General features: G+C 37.4%; 1 protein-coding gene across 1 annotated transcript in view; it reads left to right on the top strand.

The window, feature by feature from the left end:
- The first annotated feature begins 300 nt into the window (after positions 1 to 300).
- Positions 301 to 15,455, top strand: part of LOC107091932 (metabotropic glutamate receptor 5-like) — a 37,352-nt gene continuing 22,197 nt past the window's right edge. The window contains exons 1-5 of the mRNA XM_015386165.1: positions 301 to 387; positions 5,829 to 6,328; positions 7,365 to 7,617; positions 7,660 to 7,832; positions 7,969 to 8,083. Coding sequence (XP_015241651.1) covers positions 6,179 to 6,328; positions 7,365 to 7,617; positions 7,660 to 7,832; positions 7,969 to 8,083 — 691 coding nt within the window. The 5' untranslated portion in view covers positions 301 to 387; positions 5,829 to 6,178. The remainder of the gene's footprint in view (positions 388 to 5,828; positions 6,329 to 7,364; positions 7,618 to 7,659; positions 7,833 to 7,968; positions 8,084 to 15,455) is intronic.

Raw genomic sequence — 15,455 nt, 5'->3', positions numbered from 1 at the left:
TGCATGCTGCAGCAGTGTTGGTTTCAGACTGTCTCTGACTGTGTCTCTTTCATGTTCCTGCATCATTCGCTCATTATCAATCTGTGTGTGTTTGATTGGGTGCAAATGTTGCTCTCTTATCGCGTTTTGCGGTCTGACTGTTGCAGCGCTGCGCAAGTCTTTCTCCTTGGAGCCAGGCACTTTGGGCAGACGCTGCTCGTCAGTGATTAATTAAGGGCTTGGAAGATGTCAGATCAGTCTGGTAATTAAACTCATAATGCATAAAAAAAAAATTATGATATAGATTAAAGTGGATGGGGTACAATTAAGGTGCTCTGCATAGAGGAGCGGCGGCAGAAAGTCTCAACGGATTGCAGGATAAGCGATGAAAGGTCAATGATTGTTTGGGTGAGTTATGCATGCTGCTCTTGCAAACCTTTTATGGTGTTTGCATCAGTTACTGTGCTGATGACACATATTGTCATATTACAGAGATTGTATAACAACCATTTAAGCCTGCCATTACTGAACAGAGTTTCAGAGGCATGCTTATAGCTGTGGATAATTATTAATTTGTAATAACCATGTTTAGAATACAAGAGGGCGCATTAAAAAACAAAAACACATTGACAAAAATTGACTAAATGTTTATTGCATTTATAATTTAAGCATCAGAAATATCCAATTGACAGATGAGATATTTAAACTTTCAGATGACATTCAACTTTTAAAAAACCTGCTGAAACATTGCTTTCTGTGAACCTCTGGAGAAAATGGTTCCCTTGTCCACTCAGGATTAAGAAAAGCCTACCGAGACACTCTGTCCCACGCCCACTCAGCAAAAGAGCAAAAGCCTTGCAATGAGAGAAAAACAACAAACAATATGATTCAGTTCTAGTATTTTTTTTCTTCAGGTTTTTGTAAAATATGCAGCCACAGACCTACTGGATGTTCCTCTGTAGCAGGAGGCAAAGGCACCCACTCTGACTGGGTGATAACAGAATGGACCTTTTTTAAATTCATGTGGGTGGACGTGCATCCATTTGTGAATGGCATAGGGCGCTCACTATTTTTCCATTGTAGCCTGTGTTTGTTTTCTAGTTTGGGTAGGTTGATAATTGCATGACGCTGATGTATATTTGCCTTTGAAAGAATAATTTACCCCATATCTACTGACAAGAAAAGGGCACAGTGGAGTTTCTGTGGTGAATTTGCAATTCCCCATACATTACAAGAGCAAATCAAATTTTGTTCTCTCTCCAGACGCTGTCTGCTGTTGTACTCGTGTTAATTACAAACATTACTATCTGCAAATAACAGAACTGAGGGAAAAAAAACTGTATTTCTGCGTATCTTTTAAAACTGAATGTCTCCTCATTACTACATAGTAAATTAAAAGTTTTCAGCTGTAATAAAATTCACTGCATGAAAGGGATTGCTGCAAACCAGAGGTTAGTTTTCATGCCTCTTTATGTCGGTGTGAAAGTTATTTCATTGGGGTTTACAGTGCACTTGTGTGTAGTTTGGTTAGAGCTAAAGGTATAAATGCTTAATGATGTGTAGGAGATGTTTCTTTAGGGAACGAGTTGCTCATTAAGTCTCCACAACAAGAAAGCAACATAGTAGAGCATGATAGGGGAACCCGGTAGGTGACTCAGAGCTGCAAATAAAGAGAAGGGGCTTCTCGTTAGGGGAGTTTCAGCGCTGTAATCCACTTTATTTTACAGGATCATTTCGATGCTGGCAGTAAGTTAGGGGATCTGGTTTTACTTCATACTCTAATGGTGAAGATGTGGGGGAAGGGTCTTTGGTTTTCCAAAAAAAAAACAGCAACATTATTTGCATCTTTCACTCAGCCTAGTTTAACTCACTTAATTTATAGTCAAGGGTCTAATACATCACATTTTAATCACTGTAGCCTGCTTTTTAAGAAAACGCACATAGGGTATGGAGTATACACAGATTCAGGGGAACTATTGCAAACATGTCCGTCATGAATAGGCGCAGGTGGCACTCTGTAACTCTTGGGTTTATTGTCTTTTTTTAAGATGATCTAGTTTTATTATTGTATTGCATGTGGTGGAAGGGTTCACATCCAGAAAAATTAGTTAATCTAAGTCTGAGGTCTTGGTTCTGATCAGAATAAGGTTGAGTTCTCCCTTTAGGCCTGGGGGAAAGTCTTTGAAGTTCAATATCGTATGTGTCTTTCTCACAAGTAATGTTGGACATGTATAAATTGATTGTGGCCTTATCTACAATATTTTGACACAACTTCAGTTTATTATGGTGGAGATGAGCTAAAAAAAAAAAAAAAAAAAGACATGGTCAGAATATATAAATCATCAATAAAAAAATCTTGTGTAACCACAATTGGGAAATTAACTCTTGGACAGTGTAACTCCCCCCTCTGGTAGTAGAGCAAAGGGAATCAGTTAAATTTGTTCGAACATCTGATCAGGACATCTCGATGACACTTGTCTTCAACTTCCATCCATCTCCATCTGTGTCCCAAACAGTATTTTTAACTCTATCAATCAGACATTTGTAAATGGGTAAACTCTTAATATTAATAGCTGTGTTTTTTAAAATCCTGTTTAAAACTTCTTACAAGCATTGTTTTTTTTTTTTTTTTTTAAACACTGAATATCAAATAGCGGTTGAAAAAAAAATTAATTTATGATTATTTGCCTGTAAACAGAAGACAATGAGAACATGCTTTGCTTGGCCAATATAAGGACGTGATGATGAACAAATGCATTAGTTGAATATTCAGCCACAAACTGCACTTCTGAAACGTGTTCCACATATAAGCAACATCCCAAAAATCACATCTGTTATGGCTTCAGGATGACTTGACAGGAGTGAGACATTGCTGACTTTTTTGTTCTAACCTGTTGACATGAGAGCCAAAAGGAAGGTATGAATGTTCTACCCCAGCAAAATGCTGCGATCATGAAACCAGCCCCAGACCTGAGGCCTCTTCTTAAACCTCAGCTTGCTTGTGTGTTTCACCAGCAGACGAGGAGAATGGGAGACAGAGGGAGCGGGAAGCAGAGGCCGACATTCAGTTGCATCACTAAATAACTGGGTGTACGTGCACTGCAAGGCTTAGTTTGGTTTTATTCATTCATTCATTATTGGAGCAGCAGTGAACAATCCTGCCAGCTTGAAACGCCCATTTTGATTCAAACAGACTCTGCAGCCGCTGATGTCAGTAATGCCTCACGCTTTTTTTTTATTTCTTTTATCTCATTCTGGTTTTTATCTTTAGCATTAGTTTCTCTCTTTTTATTCTAACATATACTCTGAAATGCCACACTCCTCTCTACCTTTTTCTGAATGGTCGATTGCAATGAATTATTGGTGACGTACTGATGTCAGACCAAATGCTGGAGACATGCAGACAGATGGCTAATTGAAGGTTTACTGAATGGATGTCACTTTCCATTTAACTAACAGTAATTTCCTAGTCAATCTTACGTATTTGCTTTTCTGTAGCAGCTCTAGGTGAGGTACACATAACAAAACCATCAGCTAATCAAGGCTCACATTTATTTTTTGGCACGGCTTGGAAAAATTCTTTGGAATGAGCATAAGATCATTTACCAGACTTACAGCAGAACTAATGTAAATGCTTGTTGTAGCAATGACCTTATAAGATGCTCTCCCTGGAGCTCAGAGAATGGTCTATAAATCAAAGAATGGATCAGCACCTCAATACATTACAGATTTGTTGTCAGTGTGTCAACCTCCCAGTCCACCCAGGTCTTCCAGTTCCAGTCTACTCTGCACCCAGAACAAAAACCAAACATGGGGAAGCAGCATTTAGTTCCTATGCTCCACTGGGAAAAAGTCCTAGAAGACTGTAAAAGTGTGGAAAGCCTGAGTTCTTTGAAGTCAAAAAAATTTTTTTTTTTTTAAACTACCTTTGACTGTTAAGTTAAACTGCTAACTTGGGTATTAGTTTAAGGTTGTGGTCCAACTGTTTTAATTTCTTTATCCCGCTTTTTTTTAAACTTGCTTTTAATTAGCTTTTTTTGTGGTCCAATTGTTTTATTTGTTTTCCTTTTTTTTCTTTCATTCTACTTTTCTTCTATTTTATTATCTAATTCATTTAAAGCACTTTGAATTGTCCATGTACTGATTTGTGCTATACAAATTAAATTGCCTTGCCTTGCCTTGCCTCTCTCTGCAAACATGAAGATTCACTCCTCTCAGTGCCTCATTTCTTAGGATTAATTCACAGGGAGCACTCATTGTCTGTCAACAGACCTGTGTGTTTTTTCTATTCGTATACAGTCTCATCATTATTCTTAGATTTTTTATTTGATCCCAACACATACAATAAATGTCAAACGAAGCAGCTGAATAGAACAGTGAAACAGATGATGGGAAATTCTGAAACTCTAAATTCAGGTGGTTCAACAAAAGAAAAAACTATCTTTTGTGGTTCTGAAAAGTAAAACAGACAGAATATATACTTAGATTAGTGGAAAAAGGGATATGGGGAAGAGAGGCTGGATCTGAATAAACTAGATGAGACAAGCAGAAGTTTAAAATCAGCTTACACAGCCAAAAAAGACAAACCAAAACCCACAGAGCATGAACGCTTTGTTTGGAGCTTTATTAACGGATACTAAACAGAGAATATGTGCTCACTAATTAATAGATACAGACACAAGGAATATTTTGACTTTTTTTGCTAAAACAAAATAAATACAAAATGCCCATGAATGCCAAGCCATACCAATCCAACATTTTATGATTCCAAGGTTTTTTGGAGAGAGAGCCTACAATCATCTAAGTAAAGTTGGACTTACTTTACTTTTCATTACAAAAAATGTGTCGGTTCAGATTAGAACTATACTGTTTACATCCATCAGACCTATTAGAGTGTTACAGAAACCTTTTTCAGAAAAGCACTGTTCTTTACAGCTGCTTGAGGCGTGAAATGCTGTTGTGTTTGAGATATTGATATCTTGTTGACTCAGTGGTGACTCTGCTCATTCACAGTGATGTAGAACTATTCCCTAGGAAGCAGAGGAAAAGAGCTGGACCAGTGTTTGTTAGGCATCAATTCCTGAGGCATGTAGAGAGCTGGTCCCCAGCCAATACTGTTGTCATCACATTAAGCTGCAGAAATAAATGGCTCCTCAGGATGCCCTCGTAGTTATGTGACCATGTGAAAGAGCTAAACGTTTTTACTCTCGTATACATGCCATCTTGGGTTGTTACTGCTAATTTATTCTACTTCTCCAATATATCTTTAAAGCTATAGTGGAGGATGTTCTTTTTCCGGATGGATCATTAAATTAAGTGGTCCTCCTAATTGTCAAATCTTTCTGGTGATATGTTTACGTAAAGCCGTCCTACGTGCTCGTAACCATTTTCACCTACAGGTGGTGAGTTTGACATAATGGAAAAATGCAAATCTTCTTTTGGAAAGTCAGCTAGTATGAGCAATGCAAACAGCGACTTTTAAACACAGCGTGCACGAGGAGGAATGGGCTCGTGCATGTTCTCGCACACGTTTAATGTGCATTCCCTCTCAGGAGCAGGTACAGGGTTGTGCATGTGCAAACTTTTTTTTTTAAAGTGGAGGAGGTGTGTCTTTTCAAAAATTCGGGAAAATGCTCCACTATATCTTTAAGTTTGTTTTAAATCACATGACTCAACAAGGGTGTACTGCAGAAACAGGACCAGATATCCCATTGCTTTGCCTTTTTGATCATTCATTAAATGTCGATGAAGAGATATTCCCTGAGTTTCTCTAACAATGTTATATTAGTTGAAATTTTTTTAACAAGATTGTGTTTATACCGTCTAACTGAGTGTTTTTCATCCCACAGGTTTTTGGGAACATGTCTTTCACTGAACTTTTCCAGGGGAGACCAGCACAGCCTTGTAACCGGGGGATCCTGGAGAAACTTTTTCTAGACTTTCTCCTGAATTTTTTTATAGTTTGCACAGCAGCAGCTGTCTCAGCCCTCCCACAAATGCTCCCCCCTTGACATACAAGCTACTCCCTAAAAAAACAACTTGGAAAGGCAGAATACAAAACTGAGTTTTACTCCAAGCCTTCCACATCGCCGACAGCTCTTGACATGTTCAGCCAATCTGTTGGTCAAACAGTAGTACCCTGTGACACTTCTGCGCTTACAATCTGAGATCTGCCTGTGCTTCCCAACCTCGCTCTACCATGATGATGCTTTGGCTTCTGCTGCTTTTTTCAATTTGGGTGTGGTGTGAAGGAGCAGATTCCAGTGAACGGAGAGTTGTGGCGCACATGCCTGGGGACATCATCATTGGAGCTTTGTTCTCTGTCCATCACCAGCCCCCTGCTGACAAGGTGATTTCCTTTGTTTTTCTCTACTCCTGCAACATGGTCTCAATGCTTTAAAGTGGGCATGTAAATCTGATATTCTAGTAAAAGATTCCTCTAAGATCTTAGAGGGATGTTAGCAGTTATTGTTTTTTTTTTTAAATAAATATATATAGCACTTTGTCCTTAGCATAAATCCAGATTTGTAATTTCAGAGGGTAAAGCTCATGGTTACCTTAAGAGGAGACAAGTATCAAGAGAACATCTACCATTTTGAAACAGCCAAAATCTCAAAGAGAGGAAAGTGGTTTATACAAATGCAGTAAAATCACATGCAACATGGCGGCATAGGTGTTGCACCACCAATGATCTTCCCGTGTGAAACGTATTGTGAACAGAAGCTTCTTAATCTGTCATAAAGATCAGTGGTGTTGCACCACTTGCCTTTCCTGTGTAAATAATTGTACTGTTAAATACCAACAACCCAATGCAAATGTTATGACTGTCTTTAATAATTGCCTGCTATGAGATTACTTCTGCCATAAAACAGTAGTAATCTCAGAACAGCTATTAGTGTTAGCCTACAGAAACAAATATTTTCAAATGACCCCAAATAAAAAGAAAAAAACAAGTTATCCAGTGGAGGTAAAATGTCAACTACTAACAACATTATCATATATTACAAAAAAACTGACATATCCTCTTATCAGTTACAGGAAAAATATTTTTGGAAAAATAACTGCTCATATTTATGGTATTATTTTTCCATATTCGTTCAGAGAGAATCCAAACAAAGCTGCAAGGCTTACCAAAGAAATATATTTATTTTTGAAAATGGAAACCCTTTTGTGTTTGCAGCATCATGAACAATAGTTGCCTCAGTAACCAGTACTCACCCACTGACATTTAGGCTTTGTTTTTCATTCAAATATGAATAATCAAACAAAAACAACCTTTAGATATGTAAAGTATCTATTTTTTTATTTTTAAGTCAATTCAGGTCATTTTCCTTGATAGAAATTCATGACATTTTGACATAATTTGTTCTTTTTTGTTCGCTCAGGTTCATGAACGCAAGTGTGGCGCAGTGCGTGAGCAGTATGGCATCCAGAGGGTGGAGGCCATGATGCATACGCTGGACAGAATCAATGCTGACCAAAACATCCTTCCCAACATCACTTTGGGCTGCGAGATCCGGGACTCCTGTTGGCACTCCGCTGTGGCTCTGGAGCAGAGCATTGAGTTCATACGGGATTCTCTGGTGTCCTCTGATGATTCTGAGGATTGGGGTGGTGTGACATCTTGGGGAGGAGGAGGTGGAGGGGGAGGAGGAGGTGGAGGGGGAGGAGGAGGAGGAGGGACAATGAAGTGCTCGGACCCAGCCGCTACTCCAATGCGTGGAAAGAAGCCTATTGTTGGTTTAATTGGACCAGGATCAAGTTCAGTGGCTATCCAGGTGCAAAATCTGCTGCAGCTTTTTAACATACCGCAGATCGCCTACTCTGCCACAAGCATGGACCTCAGTGACAAGGTGAGCCAGGATCACTTTAGGAACGCAGGAGAAATTTTGAAACAAATGCATGATCAGTTTTAATATATTAAATCTGATATTTACCTCAGGAAACTACCATTTTATTTACAACCCACTTGGTGCTTTTTGGTTTCAGAGCCTTTATAAATACTTTATGAGAGTGGTCCCTTCAGATGCCCAGCAAGCACGAGCCATGGTGGACATTGTCAAAAGATACAACTGGAGTTATGTGTCTGCTATCCACACTGAAGGTAAAACTATACACCTGTAAGATTCTTATGGAAACAATGGATTGGAAAGTATTGTATAATAATATTATTAACCAGTGGTGGGAGTGTTGGCGTAGTGGTTAGAGCAGTGCGCTTGTGCTCTGAGAAAGTTGCAAGTACCCGGTTTGATCCCCACAGCCGACACTCTAGGTCTCTGAGCTTTAGGCTACATCCACATGAAGAGAAAAGGCTTATGATTTAGGAAAGCTTCTCTATAAGCACAAAGGCAGTTCAGTAAATGTGTGCATCCACAGTAATGTACTCAATAGGCCTGAGCTCCGTGAAAATATGCCAGACCTGCTGGTGGTGCTGTGACGTGATGTCACAAAGGAAACAAGATGGGAGTAGAGGATAGGGCATGCAGACAAGATTGCAGACGGTGCCCTTGTTGTCATTTTCTGCACGCCTGTTTGAAGCAAGTGTCTCAGATAATGGTGTGGAGATCAAATAAAGTAATTGTGGCAAAATCCCCTGCATCAGAAGCCACTAAAAGATTATTATAATTCCAGTTAACGATTAATCGATTACTCAATTAATTGACGGTTATGTAGATTATCCAGTAATTGCATTTCATTTCAGTACTAAATTCCACTCAACTATGTTTCGGTTTTGTAAGAACTTTGACTAAATACAGCCTTTCTAGATATCCCTTAAACATAACTCGGCATTACTTTGCTATGGCTACTTCTTGCATCTTATCAAAGAAACACAAAGTCAAGTCAAGTCAGCTTTTATTGTCACTTTCTTCATATATACAAGACATACAAGGGAAATGAAATCACGTTTTCTCTCTAGGAATATACAAATATACAAGAAATATACAAGCCTGACATTTACAGACTGACAAAGTGCAGGACATGACAGGTAACAGTGATAAGATAAATATAAAGTATAGACATTACAATAAAAGCAATAAAACAGCAGCAATAGTATATTACAGGCTGAGGTAGTGCAGGTAAGGTGCAGTCTCTGGTACAGTGTATGTGTGTGTGTGTGTATGAGAGGTGTGTGTGTTGTTTTTAGTCTTTACCAATCCCTACATTAAATACTGCTATTTAATCCATACTTCCCACATTTCCATGCTCCAAATTCACTCTTTTCATATACACACGTTTTAACAAGCGACAATGTCCAAGCAGTAATGAACTGTTCAAAATCGAATTCTGAATTATATCATAGTAGAAAGTTCTTAATTAATTAAAGAGAAAAGCAAAGTTATTTAACTGTTAAAATAAAAAAAGAAAGTAAATAAGGAGAATTGCAATCTGTAGGACTGCCACTGCAGCAGAGAGTTGTTTTTAATTTTCCCTTTACGGAGGTAAAGGTACCGTAGTAGAAATTGAATTGAGACGGCTGGACTGAAGCCTGGCAGAAAGCTGATGAAGCAGTTGTGTCCAAAACTAGGGAAGTAGATTAGTAGGTGATGCATGCAGGTCAGTCTGAACAAAAAGGTCTGTGGTTCTGCCAGAGAGACACAGCTGATGTAGTGTTTGAGCCTTTTGATCTGAAAAGAATCATAAAAAAACTTGTCAGCACTATTGAAGGATTTTATAAAAGGAAAAGAAAACCTCCTTTCGTTCCTCTTCCTCACTGATTGAGTTGCCATGAAGTTGAGTCACACAGCCTCTCAGTTCACTGCAGGGAGATGGTGGCGATAGTAGGACTGCCAGCGGAGGTGGAGGACAAAGCTGTTGAGTCTCTGTGCATGTGTCCACAAACAGGGTTTGCTGCTGCTTTAAAAGAGAGTGCAGACATCCAAAGAGATGCACATAAAATATTCTGTCATCCTGCCTTTCTGTTGTCTAGTATACAGGAGCTCCTGCATGTGTGCTGGGCTTCTATGCTTTTACTGAAGTACAGTGTGTCCAATCAACACATAGTGTGACAGCTTTATAAACACATTTAGAGAATATGAGGTAGGGGAGATGGAGTTATCTTTATTAAAGATGAGAAAAATATGCGGTATCTGATACTGAACTTTATAAAACACATTTTACATGTGATTTGATTTGTATGTAAAGCTGTAGCACATACCACTTGAAGCTTTTGGTTTATGTGTGATTTATGATTACTTTCACATTTCAAAGGTTGGCAGTTTTAGTATTAGTCCTAAATTAATTTTGATGTGTGAAAAAGTTAAGGTTTTAATTTGGCAGTCATTCCATAGAAGTTTGTAAAAAGGAAAATGAACCAATAAATGGTGTTAGTATTTAATGGGGACTTGGGGTTCTGAGAGATTGCCTGCTTAGATGAAATGAGAAGATGAGAAACAGTAAAGGTTAAATTCCTCTCAAATACTCGTTAGACAAATTATGAATTTTAAAAGTGGAATCAGCTGATTAAACCCCTCATCCATTATAATCCTTTCAAATATACAATTCTGTTTAAAGGTGCCCCCCCCCCTTTTTTTTTTAAACAAATTGTAATAAGATGCAAAAAACAGCTTTAATAAATATTTTTTAAAAAGCCTGCATACAGATATTTCATTCAATAGTGGTGACATTTTTTTTTTCCAAAACAACTTGGTTCTTTGAAGAAAATGTAAATGTCCTTGTTAATCTGTTAATTAACCATGATTAAGGTGATATTTGAACAACTGAGTTTCATTTCCTGTTGGAAAAACATGTTCATAAGACGTTTGGTGAAATATTGTAGAAGGGTCTGACATAAAACAAACAATATAATAGCTTCCTACAGTTGTGCTTAAAAGTTTACATACCCTTCCTTCAAACACAGAAAAAAAATCACAGGTATTTTCTGCAATGTTCAGAAAATATTCAGTCAGACTTCTGTACTTGTTGACAAGAATTGTCGGTTTACTGTTCATTAGCAATAGTCTTTAATTTGTCTGGGACAGTTTGTCTTTTAGATTTTTGTTTATTTATTTTTCTGAATTATCATGTAGTTAACTTCTACATACCGGTATCAATATTTCTTTAAATTTTTTATTATTTGAATTTTGGTCTTAATTTATAATTTTCTTGGAACGGTATGTAAGCTTTTCAAGCACAGCTGTATTAAAACATTTTTAGATTTCTATCTCAATTTCTAAGGAAAATCTCTGGTTATGTATGTAATCTTTTTTGATTTATTGGGAAAAGGACCATGTGAAATTAGAACTAAATGTTATTATTTGATGCTCTGTACCAGAGTTAGCAAACGCTTAGTTTGCATGTATTAATTTGGGGCTGCTCTAATATTTTAGGTCTTAGACTAATGTTATAATAGAGAAAATACTTACATTCTTCTCTCCACTAGGTCCTGGATCAGTCTGTCCAGCCCTTATTTTGTTAAGTAACATACACAGCTGTACTTTATCAGGATAAAAAAAAAAGTTTTGCATTGTTGTCAAAGATTAAATTAGATTTAATTAGGAAACAGTGGAATACACTTAAAAAGAGATTTTTGCACAAAAAGTCACCAGTTTGGGTGAAATGCAACCACTTAGGGAAAATTCCTCCACAGCAATTTAAAAATCAATCCCTCTTGATCTCAGTTAAGAATTCATTTTCAGGTTTTCCCACATAGCAGCAGATTAGTTTGGAAACCGTTTCTTGCCTCTATGAATGAAAGTATGATTTAAAATTCTTCTTGTATTAAGTTATGTAACGAATTGTTGACCTGAACCATTTAGATGTGACAGAAAAAAAAACAACAGAATAAAAGAAGAATCAGTAATGTAAAAATGCTTTCTCCAGCGAATCTATTTTGCTCTTGACAAATTGTACATGTTGGTTTGAAGGGAAGGCAAGTTTGAAATGATGATAAAACATAATTTATTTTGAGTTCACTTTTGTTCCCTTGCATACAGATTTGTTTTATTGAGTAGAGTAACTCATTTATGTAATGAAGGTATATTTTAGCTTACATACTATGCAAAACATTTTATTTTTCACTTAGTTCATTGTGTGTGAGAAATACAAAATACAGAAAGACAAAACAGAAGGGGAGGCTGAGTGATTAATGTGATCAAGAACAATTTTTGCAGAGTTTAAACTCATTCTGCAAGAACTTCATTATTTCCAGATTTCAGGTGCATTAGTTTTAATTTTACTATTTGTTGGGAAGGAGTCCCATGACACTTAGAAGTAACCTAATGGGGCAAAGCTTCTCCACGGCCTCCTAGTGCCTCCCAGTTACACCCTAATGACTGGACACACTGATGCTGTCAAAGAAAGAATCCCTATTATTTTATTTCAGGGCTAATGGGATCGGAATAACCTTGTTTTGCAGGTTTTTGTCACGTTAGCAAAGCCTACTGAGGAGTTATTTTTTTCTCTTTTGAATTATGACAAGCTTATGACTGTGCAGGGATCATCTATGCTGTTGAAAATAGGGAACACTGATATTTTAAGCCCTTTTTGGCAAAACACAGCCACACTCACTCTTCAATTATAATACCCTTTTCAAAGTGCTCCGGCTGCTGTTCACAAAACAACATTTAAAAACTGTGCTTGACAGATATAAATATATGTAACTATGCATCACTTGATATGTAGCTCCAGATATGTGGCTTGATGATTCAAACATGTTTTCTTCTGTAATTCGACCCTGGCTTCATAAGGTTTAGTAAGAATGACTTAGGGACCTTACGCTTGTTAAATAATATATAAAGTTATTGAAGTCCTCTTGCTCTAGTTTCTCAGTGCTCCAGCACAGCTGATTTACATTGATATTTGATTAACAGCTGAACTGCAATCATCAGAATCAGCTGTGCTAAAGCAGAGAAACCTTTAAAACCTGCAGGACAGCGGCCCTCGAGGAAAGACTTTGGGGATGCCTGCAAATCATCCCTTTGCAATATTGTTTTAAGCTTCATTTCCAATTTTTCTAAACCAGTGAAATACTTCCATCCAGAGATTTCCATCCATCTACATTCATCTACATTTGAACCAAACATTTTTTCCCCCATTTTTCATATTTTTGTAATCTATAAATGATTTTTCTTTGGTAATTTGTGAACATAAAAAATTATTTTAGAGATAGTGCTACTGGATGTGTCTTTAAAGCATCAGATGCTGGCCTGTAACCTGCATGGGCTTTAGACCTCTCCACAACTTTATCTCACTCAACCTTTGCTGTTTTTAATTCATGTTTTCTATAAAACATCTGAGGCTAACAAACAAAAAGGAACATTACAAGCGTGTGGACTCTATATTCTTAATATGCATGACCTCTGTGGTTACAGTGGGTCTCAAGTTCTGGAATTAAATGAGTGGTCCATAAACAAACATTTTTGACTTTTATTTGTAATGGCATAAGTTCATCTGTTTCACCCTCGAGTTGTATGCTGATCTACCATGTTACTTTCAAGTTGAAGTCTCTGGTTAAAACATGAAATTATTTGAAAACATTCAAGAGCTATAAATATTTCAGCACAGCCATGTATGTTCTCTTGAATCATCTTGTAAACCAAACTGCCTTTAAAAGACATTGGGGTATATTTATCCCTCCGCATATGGAGTCAGGAATAACATTTGTCTCGTGTTAGACATGACCATTTTCCCTTCGCTGTGACTAATCTTCATACCAACATTTTTTTTTTTTTAGCAACAACACAGGAAGCTTGTGCTGCTGCTGCTGTGCAGGAATTTTTAGGAGGGCTTGTTGCACTGTGTACAAATGTGTATGTTCTCTAGCGAAGTGATGGCTTTTGTACTCACACAGACAAGCCTTCATAACCTTGGATGTGACATTCAATGTCAGACGCTGCCTTCCTTAAAAAAAACAACAACAAAACAGCAAGCAACACAAGCAGGACCAGCCACTAAAAAGAGAGAAAGAGAATGGAGAAGACTGAAATGATAAGAAGGAAAAGGAGGAATGAAGGTAAATTAGGGGAAAGCTTAGGATAGGAGAGTGTAATCAGGATTCAGAAGATACCACATAAGAGAAAGAATTATGTGTGTGTGTGCGGCTAAGAGGGACTGATTAATCTGCCTTACCATTTCACATCTGGGAGCAAAAGAATGGGTACACTGATGTACCCGCAGCTGAATAATACATGGAATATCAGTACAATAATTACACTGAAATAAGGTCAGTGCTCTGTGTTTGTTGTTACTCTTCACTCATAAAGTCTGCAAACAACATTTCTGTCTGTTCTGCCAGTTTTTGGTGTCACAAAACGTAGGTTTTACTTTAAACCTTTACTGAGAAACACACTTAAAATATATCACCACTCAAAAAGAGGTTTCACAGAGTTTTCTACTTTGTGCCAGAGGCAGACTAATTTAATTGTTATAATGTTTTTCATCCTTTTTCAGAAAAAAAGGAACAATAAGTTATCTTAAAAATAAAAAGGAACAAACAGAACTCACATAAGCATAGGGAATCAGATGAGAGGCAAAGCATAAAGTAAGATGTGTTTTTTTAAGTTACACTGGATATAACGTATATAATGGCTTAAAACAAATCACTGCATAAATGTATTTTCACTGAGCTCCGTGGGGCATCATTAGTCATATTACTAGAGTCGAAAAATCCTTTTCCTCTGACATCTTACTGTGTCTGTTTAGATACACAGGAGAACTCCTGATATTTCTTTATATTAGTTCACATTTGAAATAGCCTCCTTATAATAAAGATTTTACAGGATGGTGCATTTGCAGTTTAGTATTTAATTGCACAATCTGAGAAACATATTTCCAAAAACTAATCAATTTGAAAGAAAGACCCTGAGCGTTTACAGCCCGCTGAATATTAATGTATGGCTTCTGCATTTGTAAATTAAAAATGTCCTAATATATCAGCTGAAGATGAACAGAGTTAATATAAAACATTGCTTTCCAAAGATTATTTTATTTAAGATAAAAGTAATCAAACTAACATGGCCCAGTGTGGCAAAAACAAACCATCCCCTCCTTGTTAAATCAGGAAGTTCCTGGGATTACTGTTTAAGTTGAGCTGGAGATCATCGGTCACACGCAGAGCCGATTGTTGCATGACCAGTTGAAATCAGAAAAGCACTAAAATATGCCTGTCCACATGAAAGGTGGTAAAGGAATGCACCAGGCTGTCTATCAGTGGGGGGAGTGTCCAGTAAATAGGGTTGCCAACTGTCCCTTAAAAAACGTAATCATTACGTATTTAGAAATAAAACTACCTGACCCGTATTTAGTGGAAAAGAAGCACACTTTGTCCCGTATTACTGTGAGAGTAAAAAATTTGTAAAAAGCTAATGGGAAATGAAGCACAAGGGCACGTTAGATACAAAACTTACTGTAAACTTGTTCCCAGGCCCTGTTCTGCGTTGTGACCAATGAGCTGACAACATATATGTAACGATCCAGAATACCCTAATCCCATTGGTCGAGCCCAGTGTTGCTAACGGAAAAGATAGTGGGAAACAGCA

This window comes from Cyprinodon variegatus, unplaced genomic scaffold (genome assembly GCF_000732505.1).
Source record: "Cyprinodon variegatus isolate N-32 unplaced genomic scaffold, C_variegatus-1.0 Scaffold358, whole genome shotgun sequence".
Lineage (NCBI taxonomy): Eukaryota > Metazoa > Chordata > Actinopteri > Cyprinodontiformes > Cyprinodontidae > Cyprinodon > Cyprinodon variegatus.
This window is presented reverse-complemented; position numbering and strand designations above follow the sequence as displayed.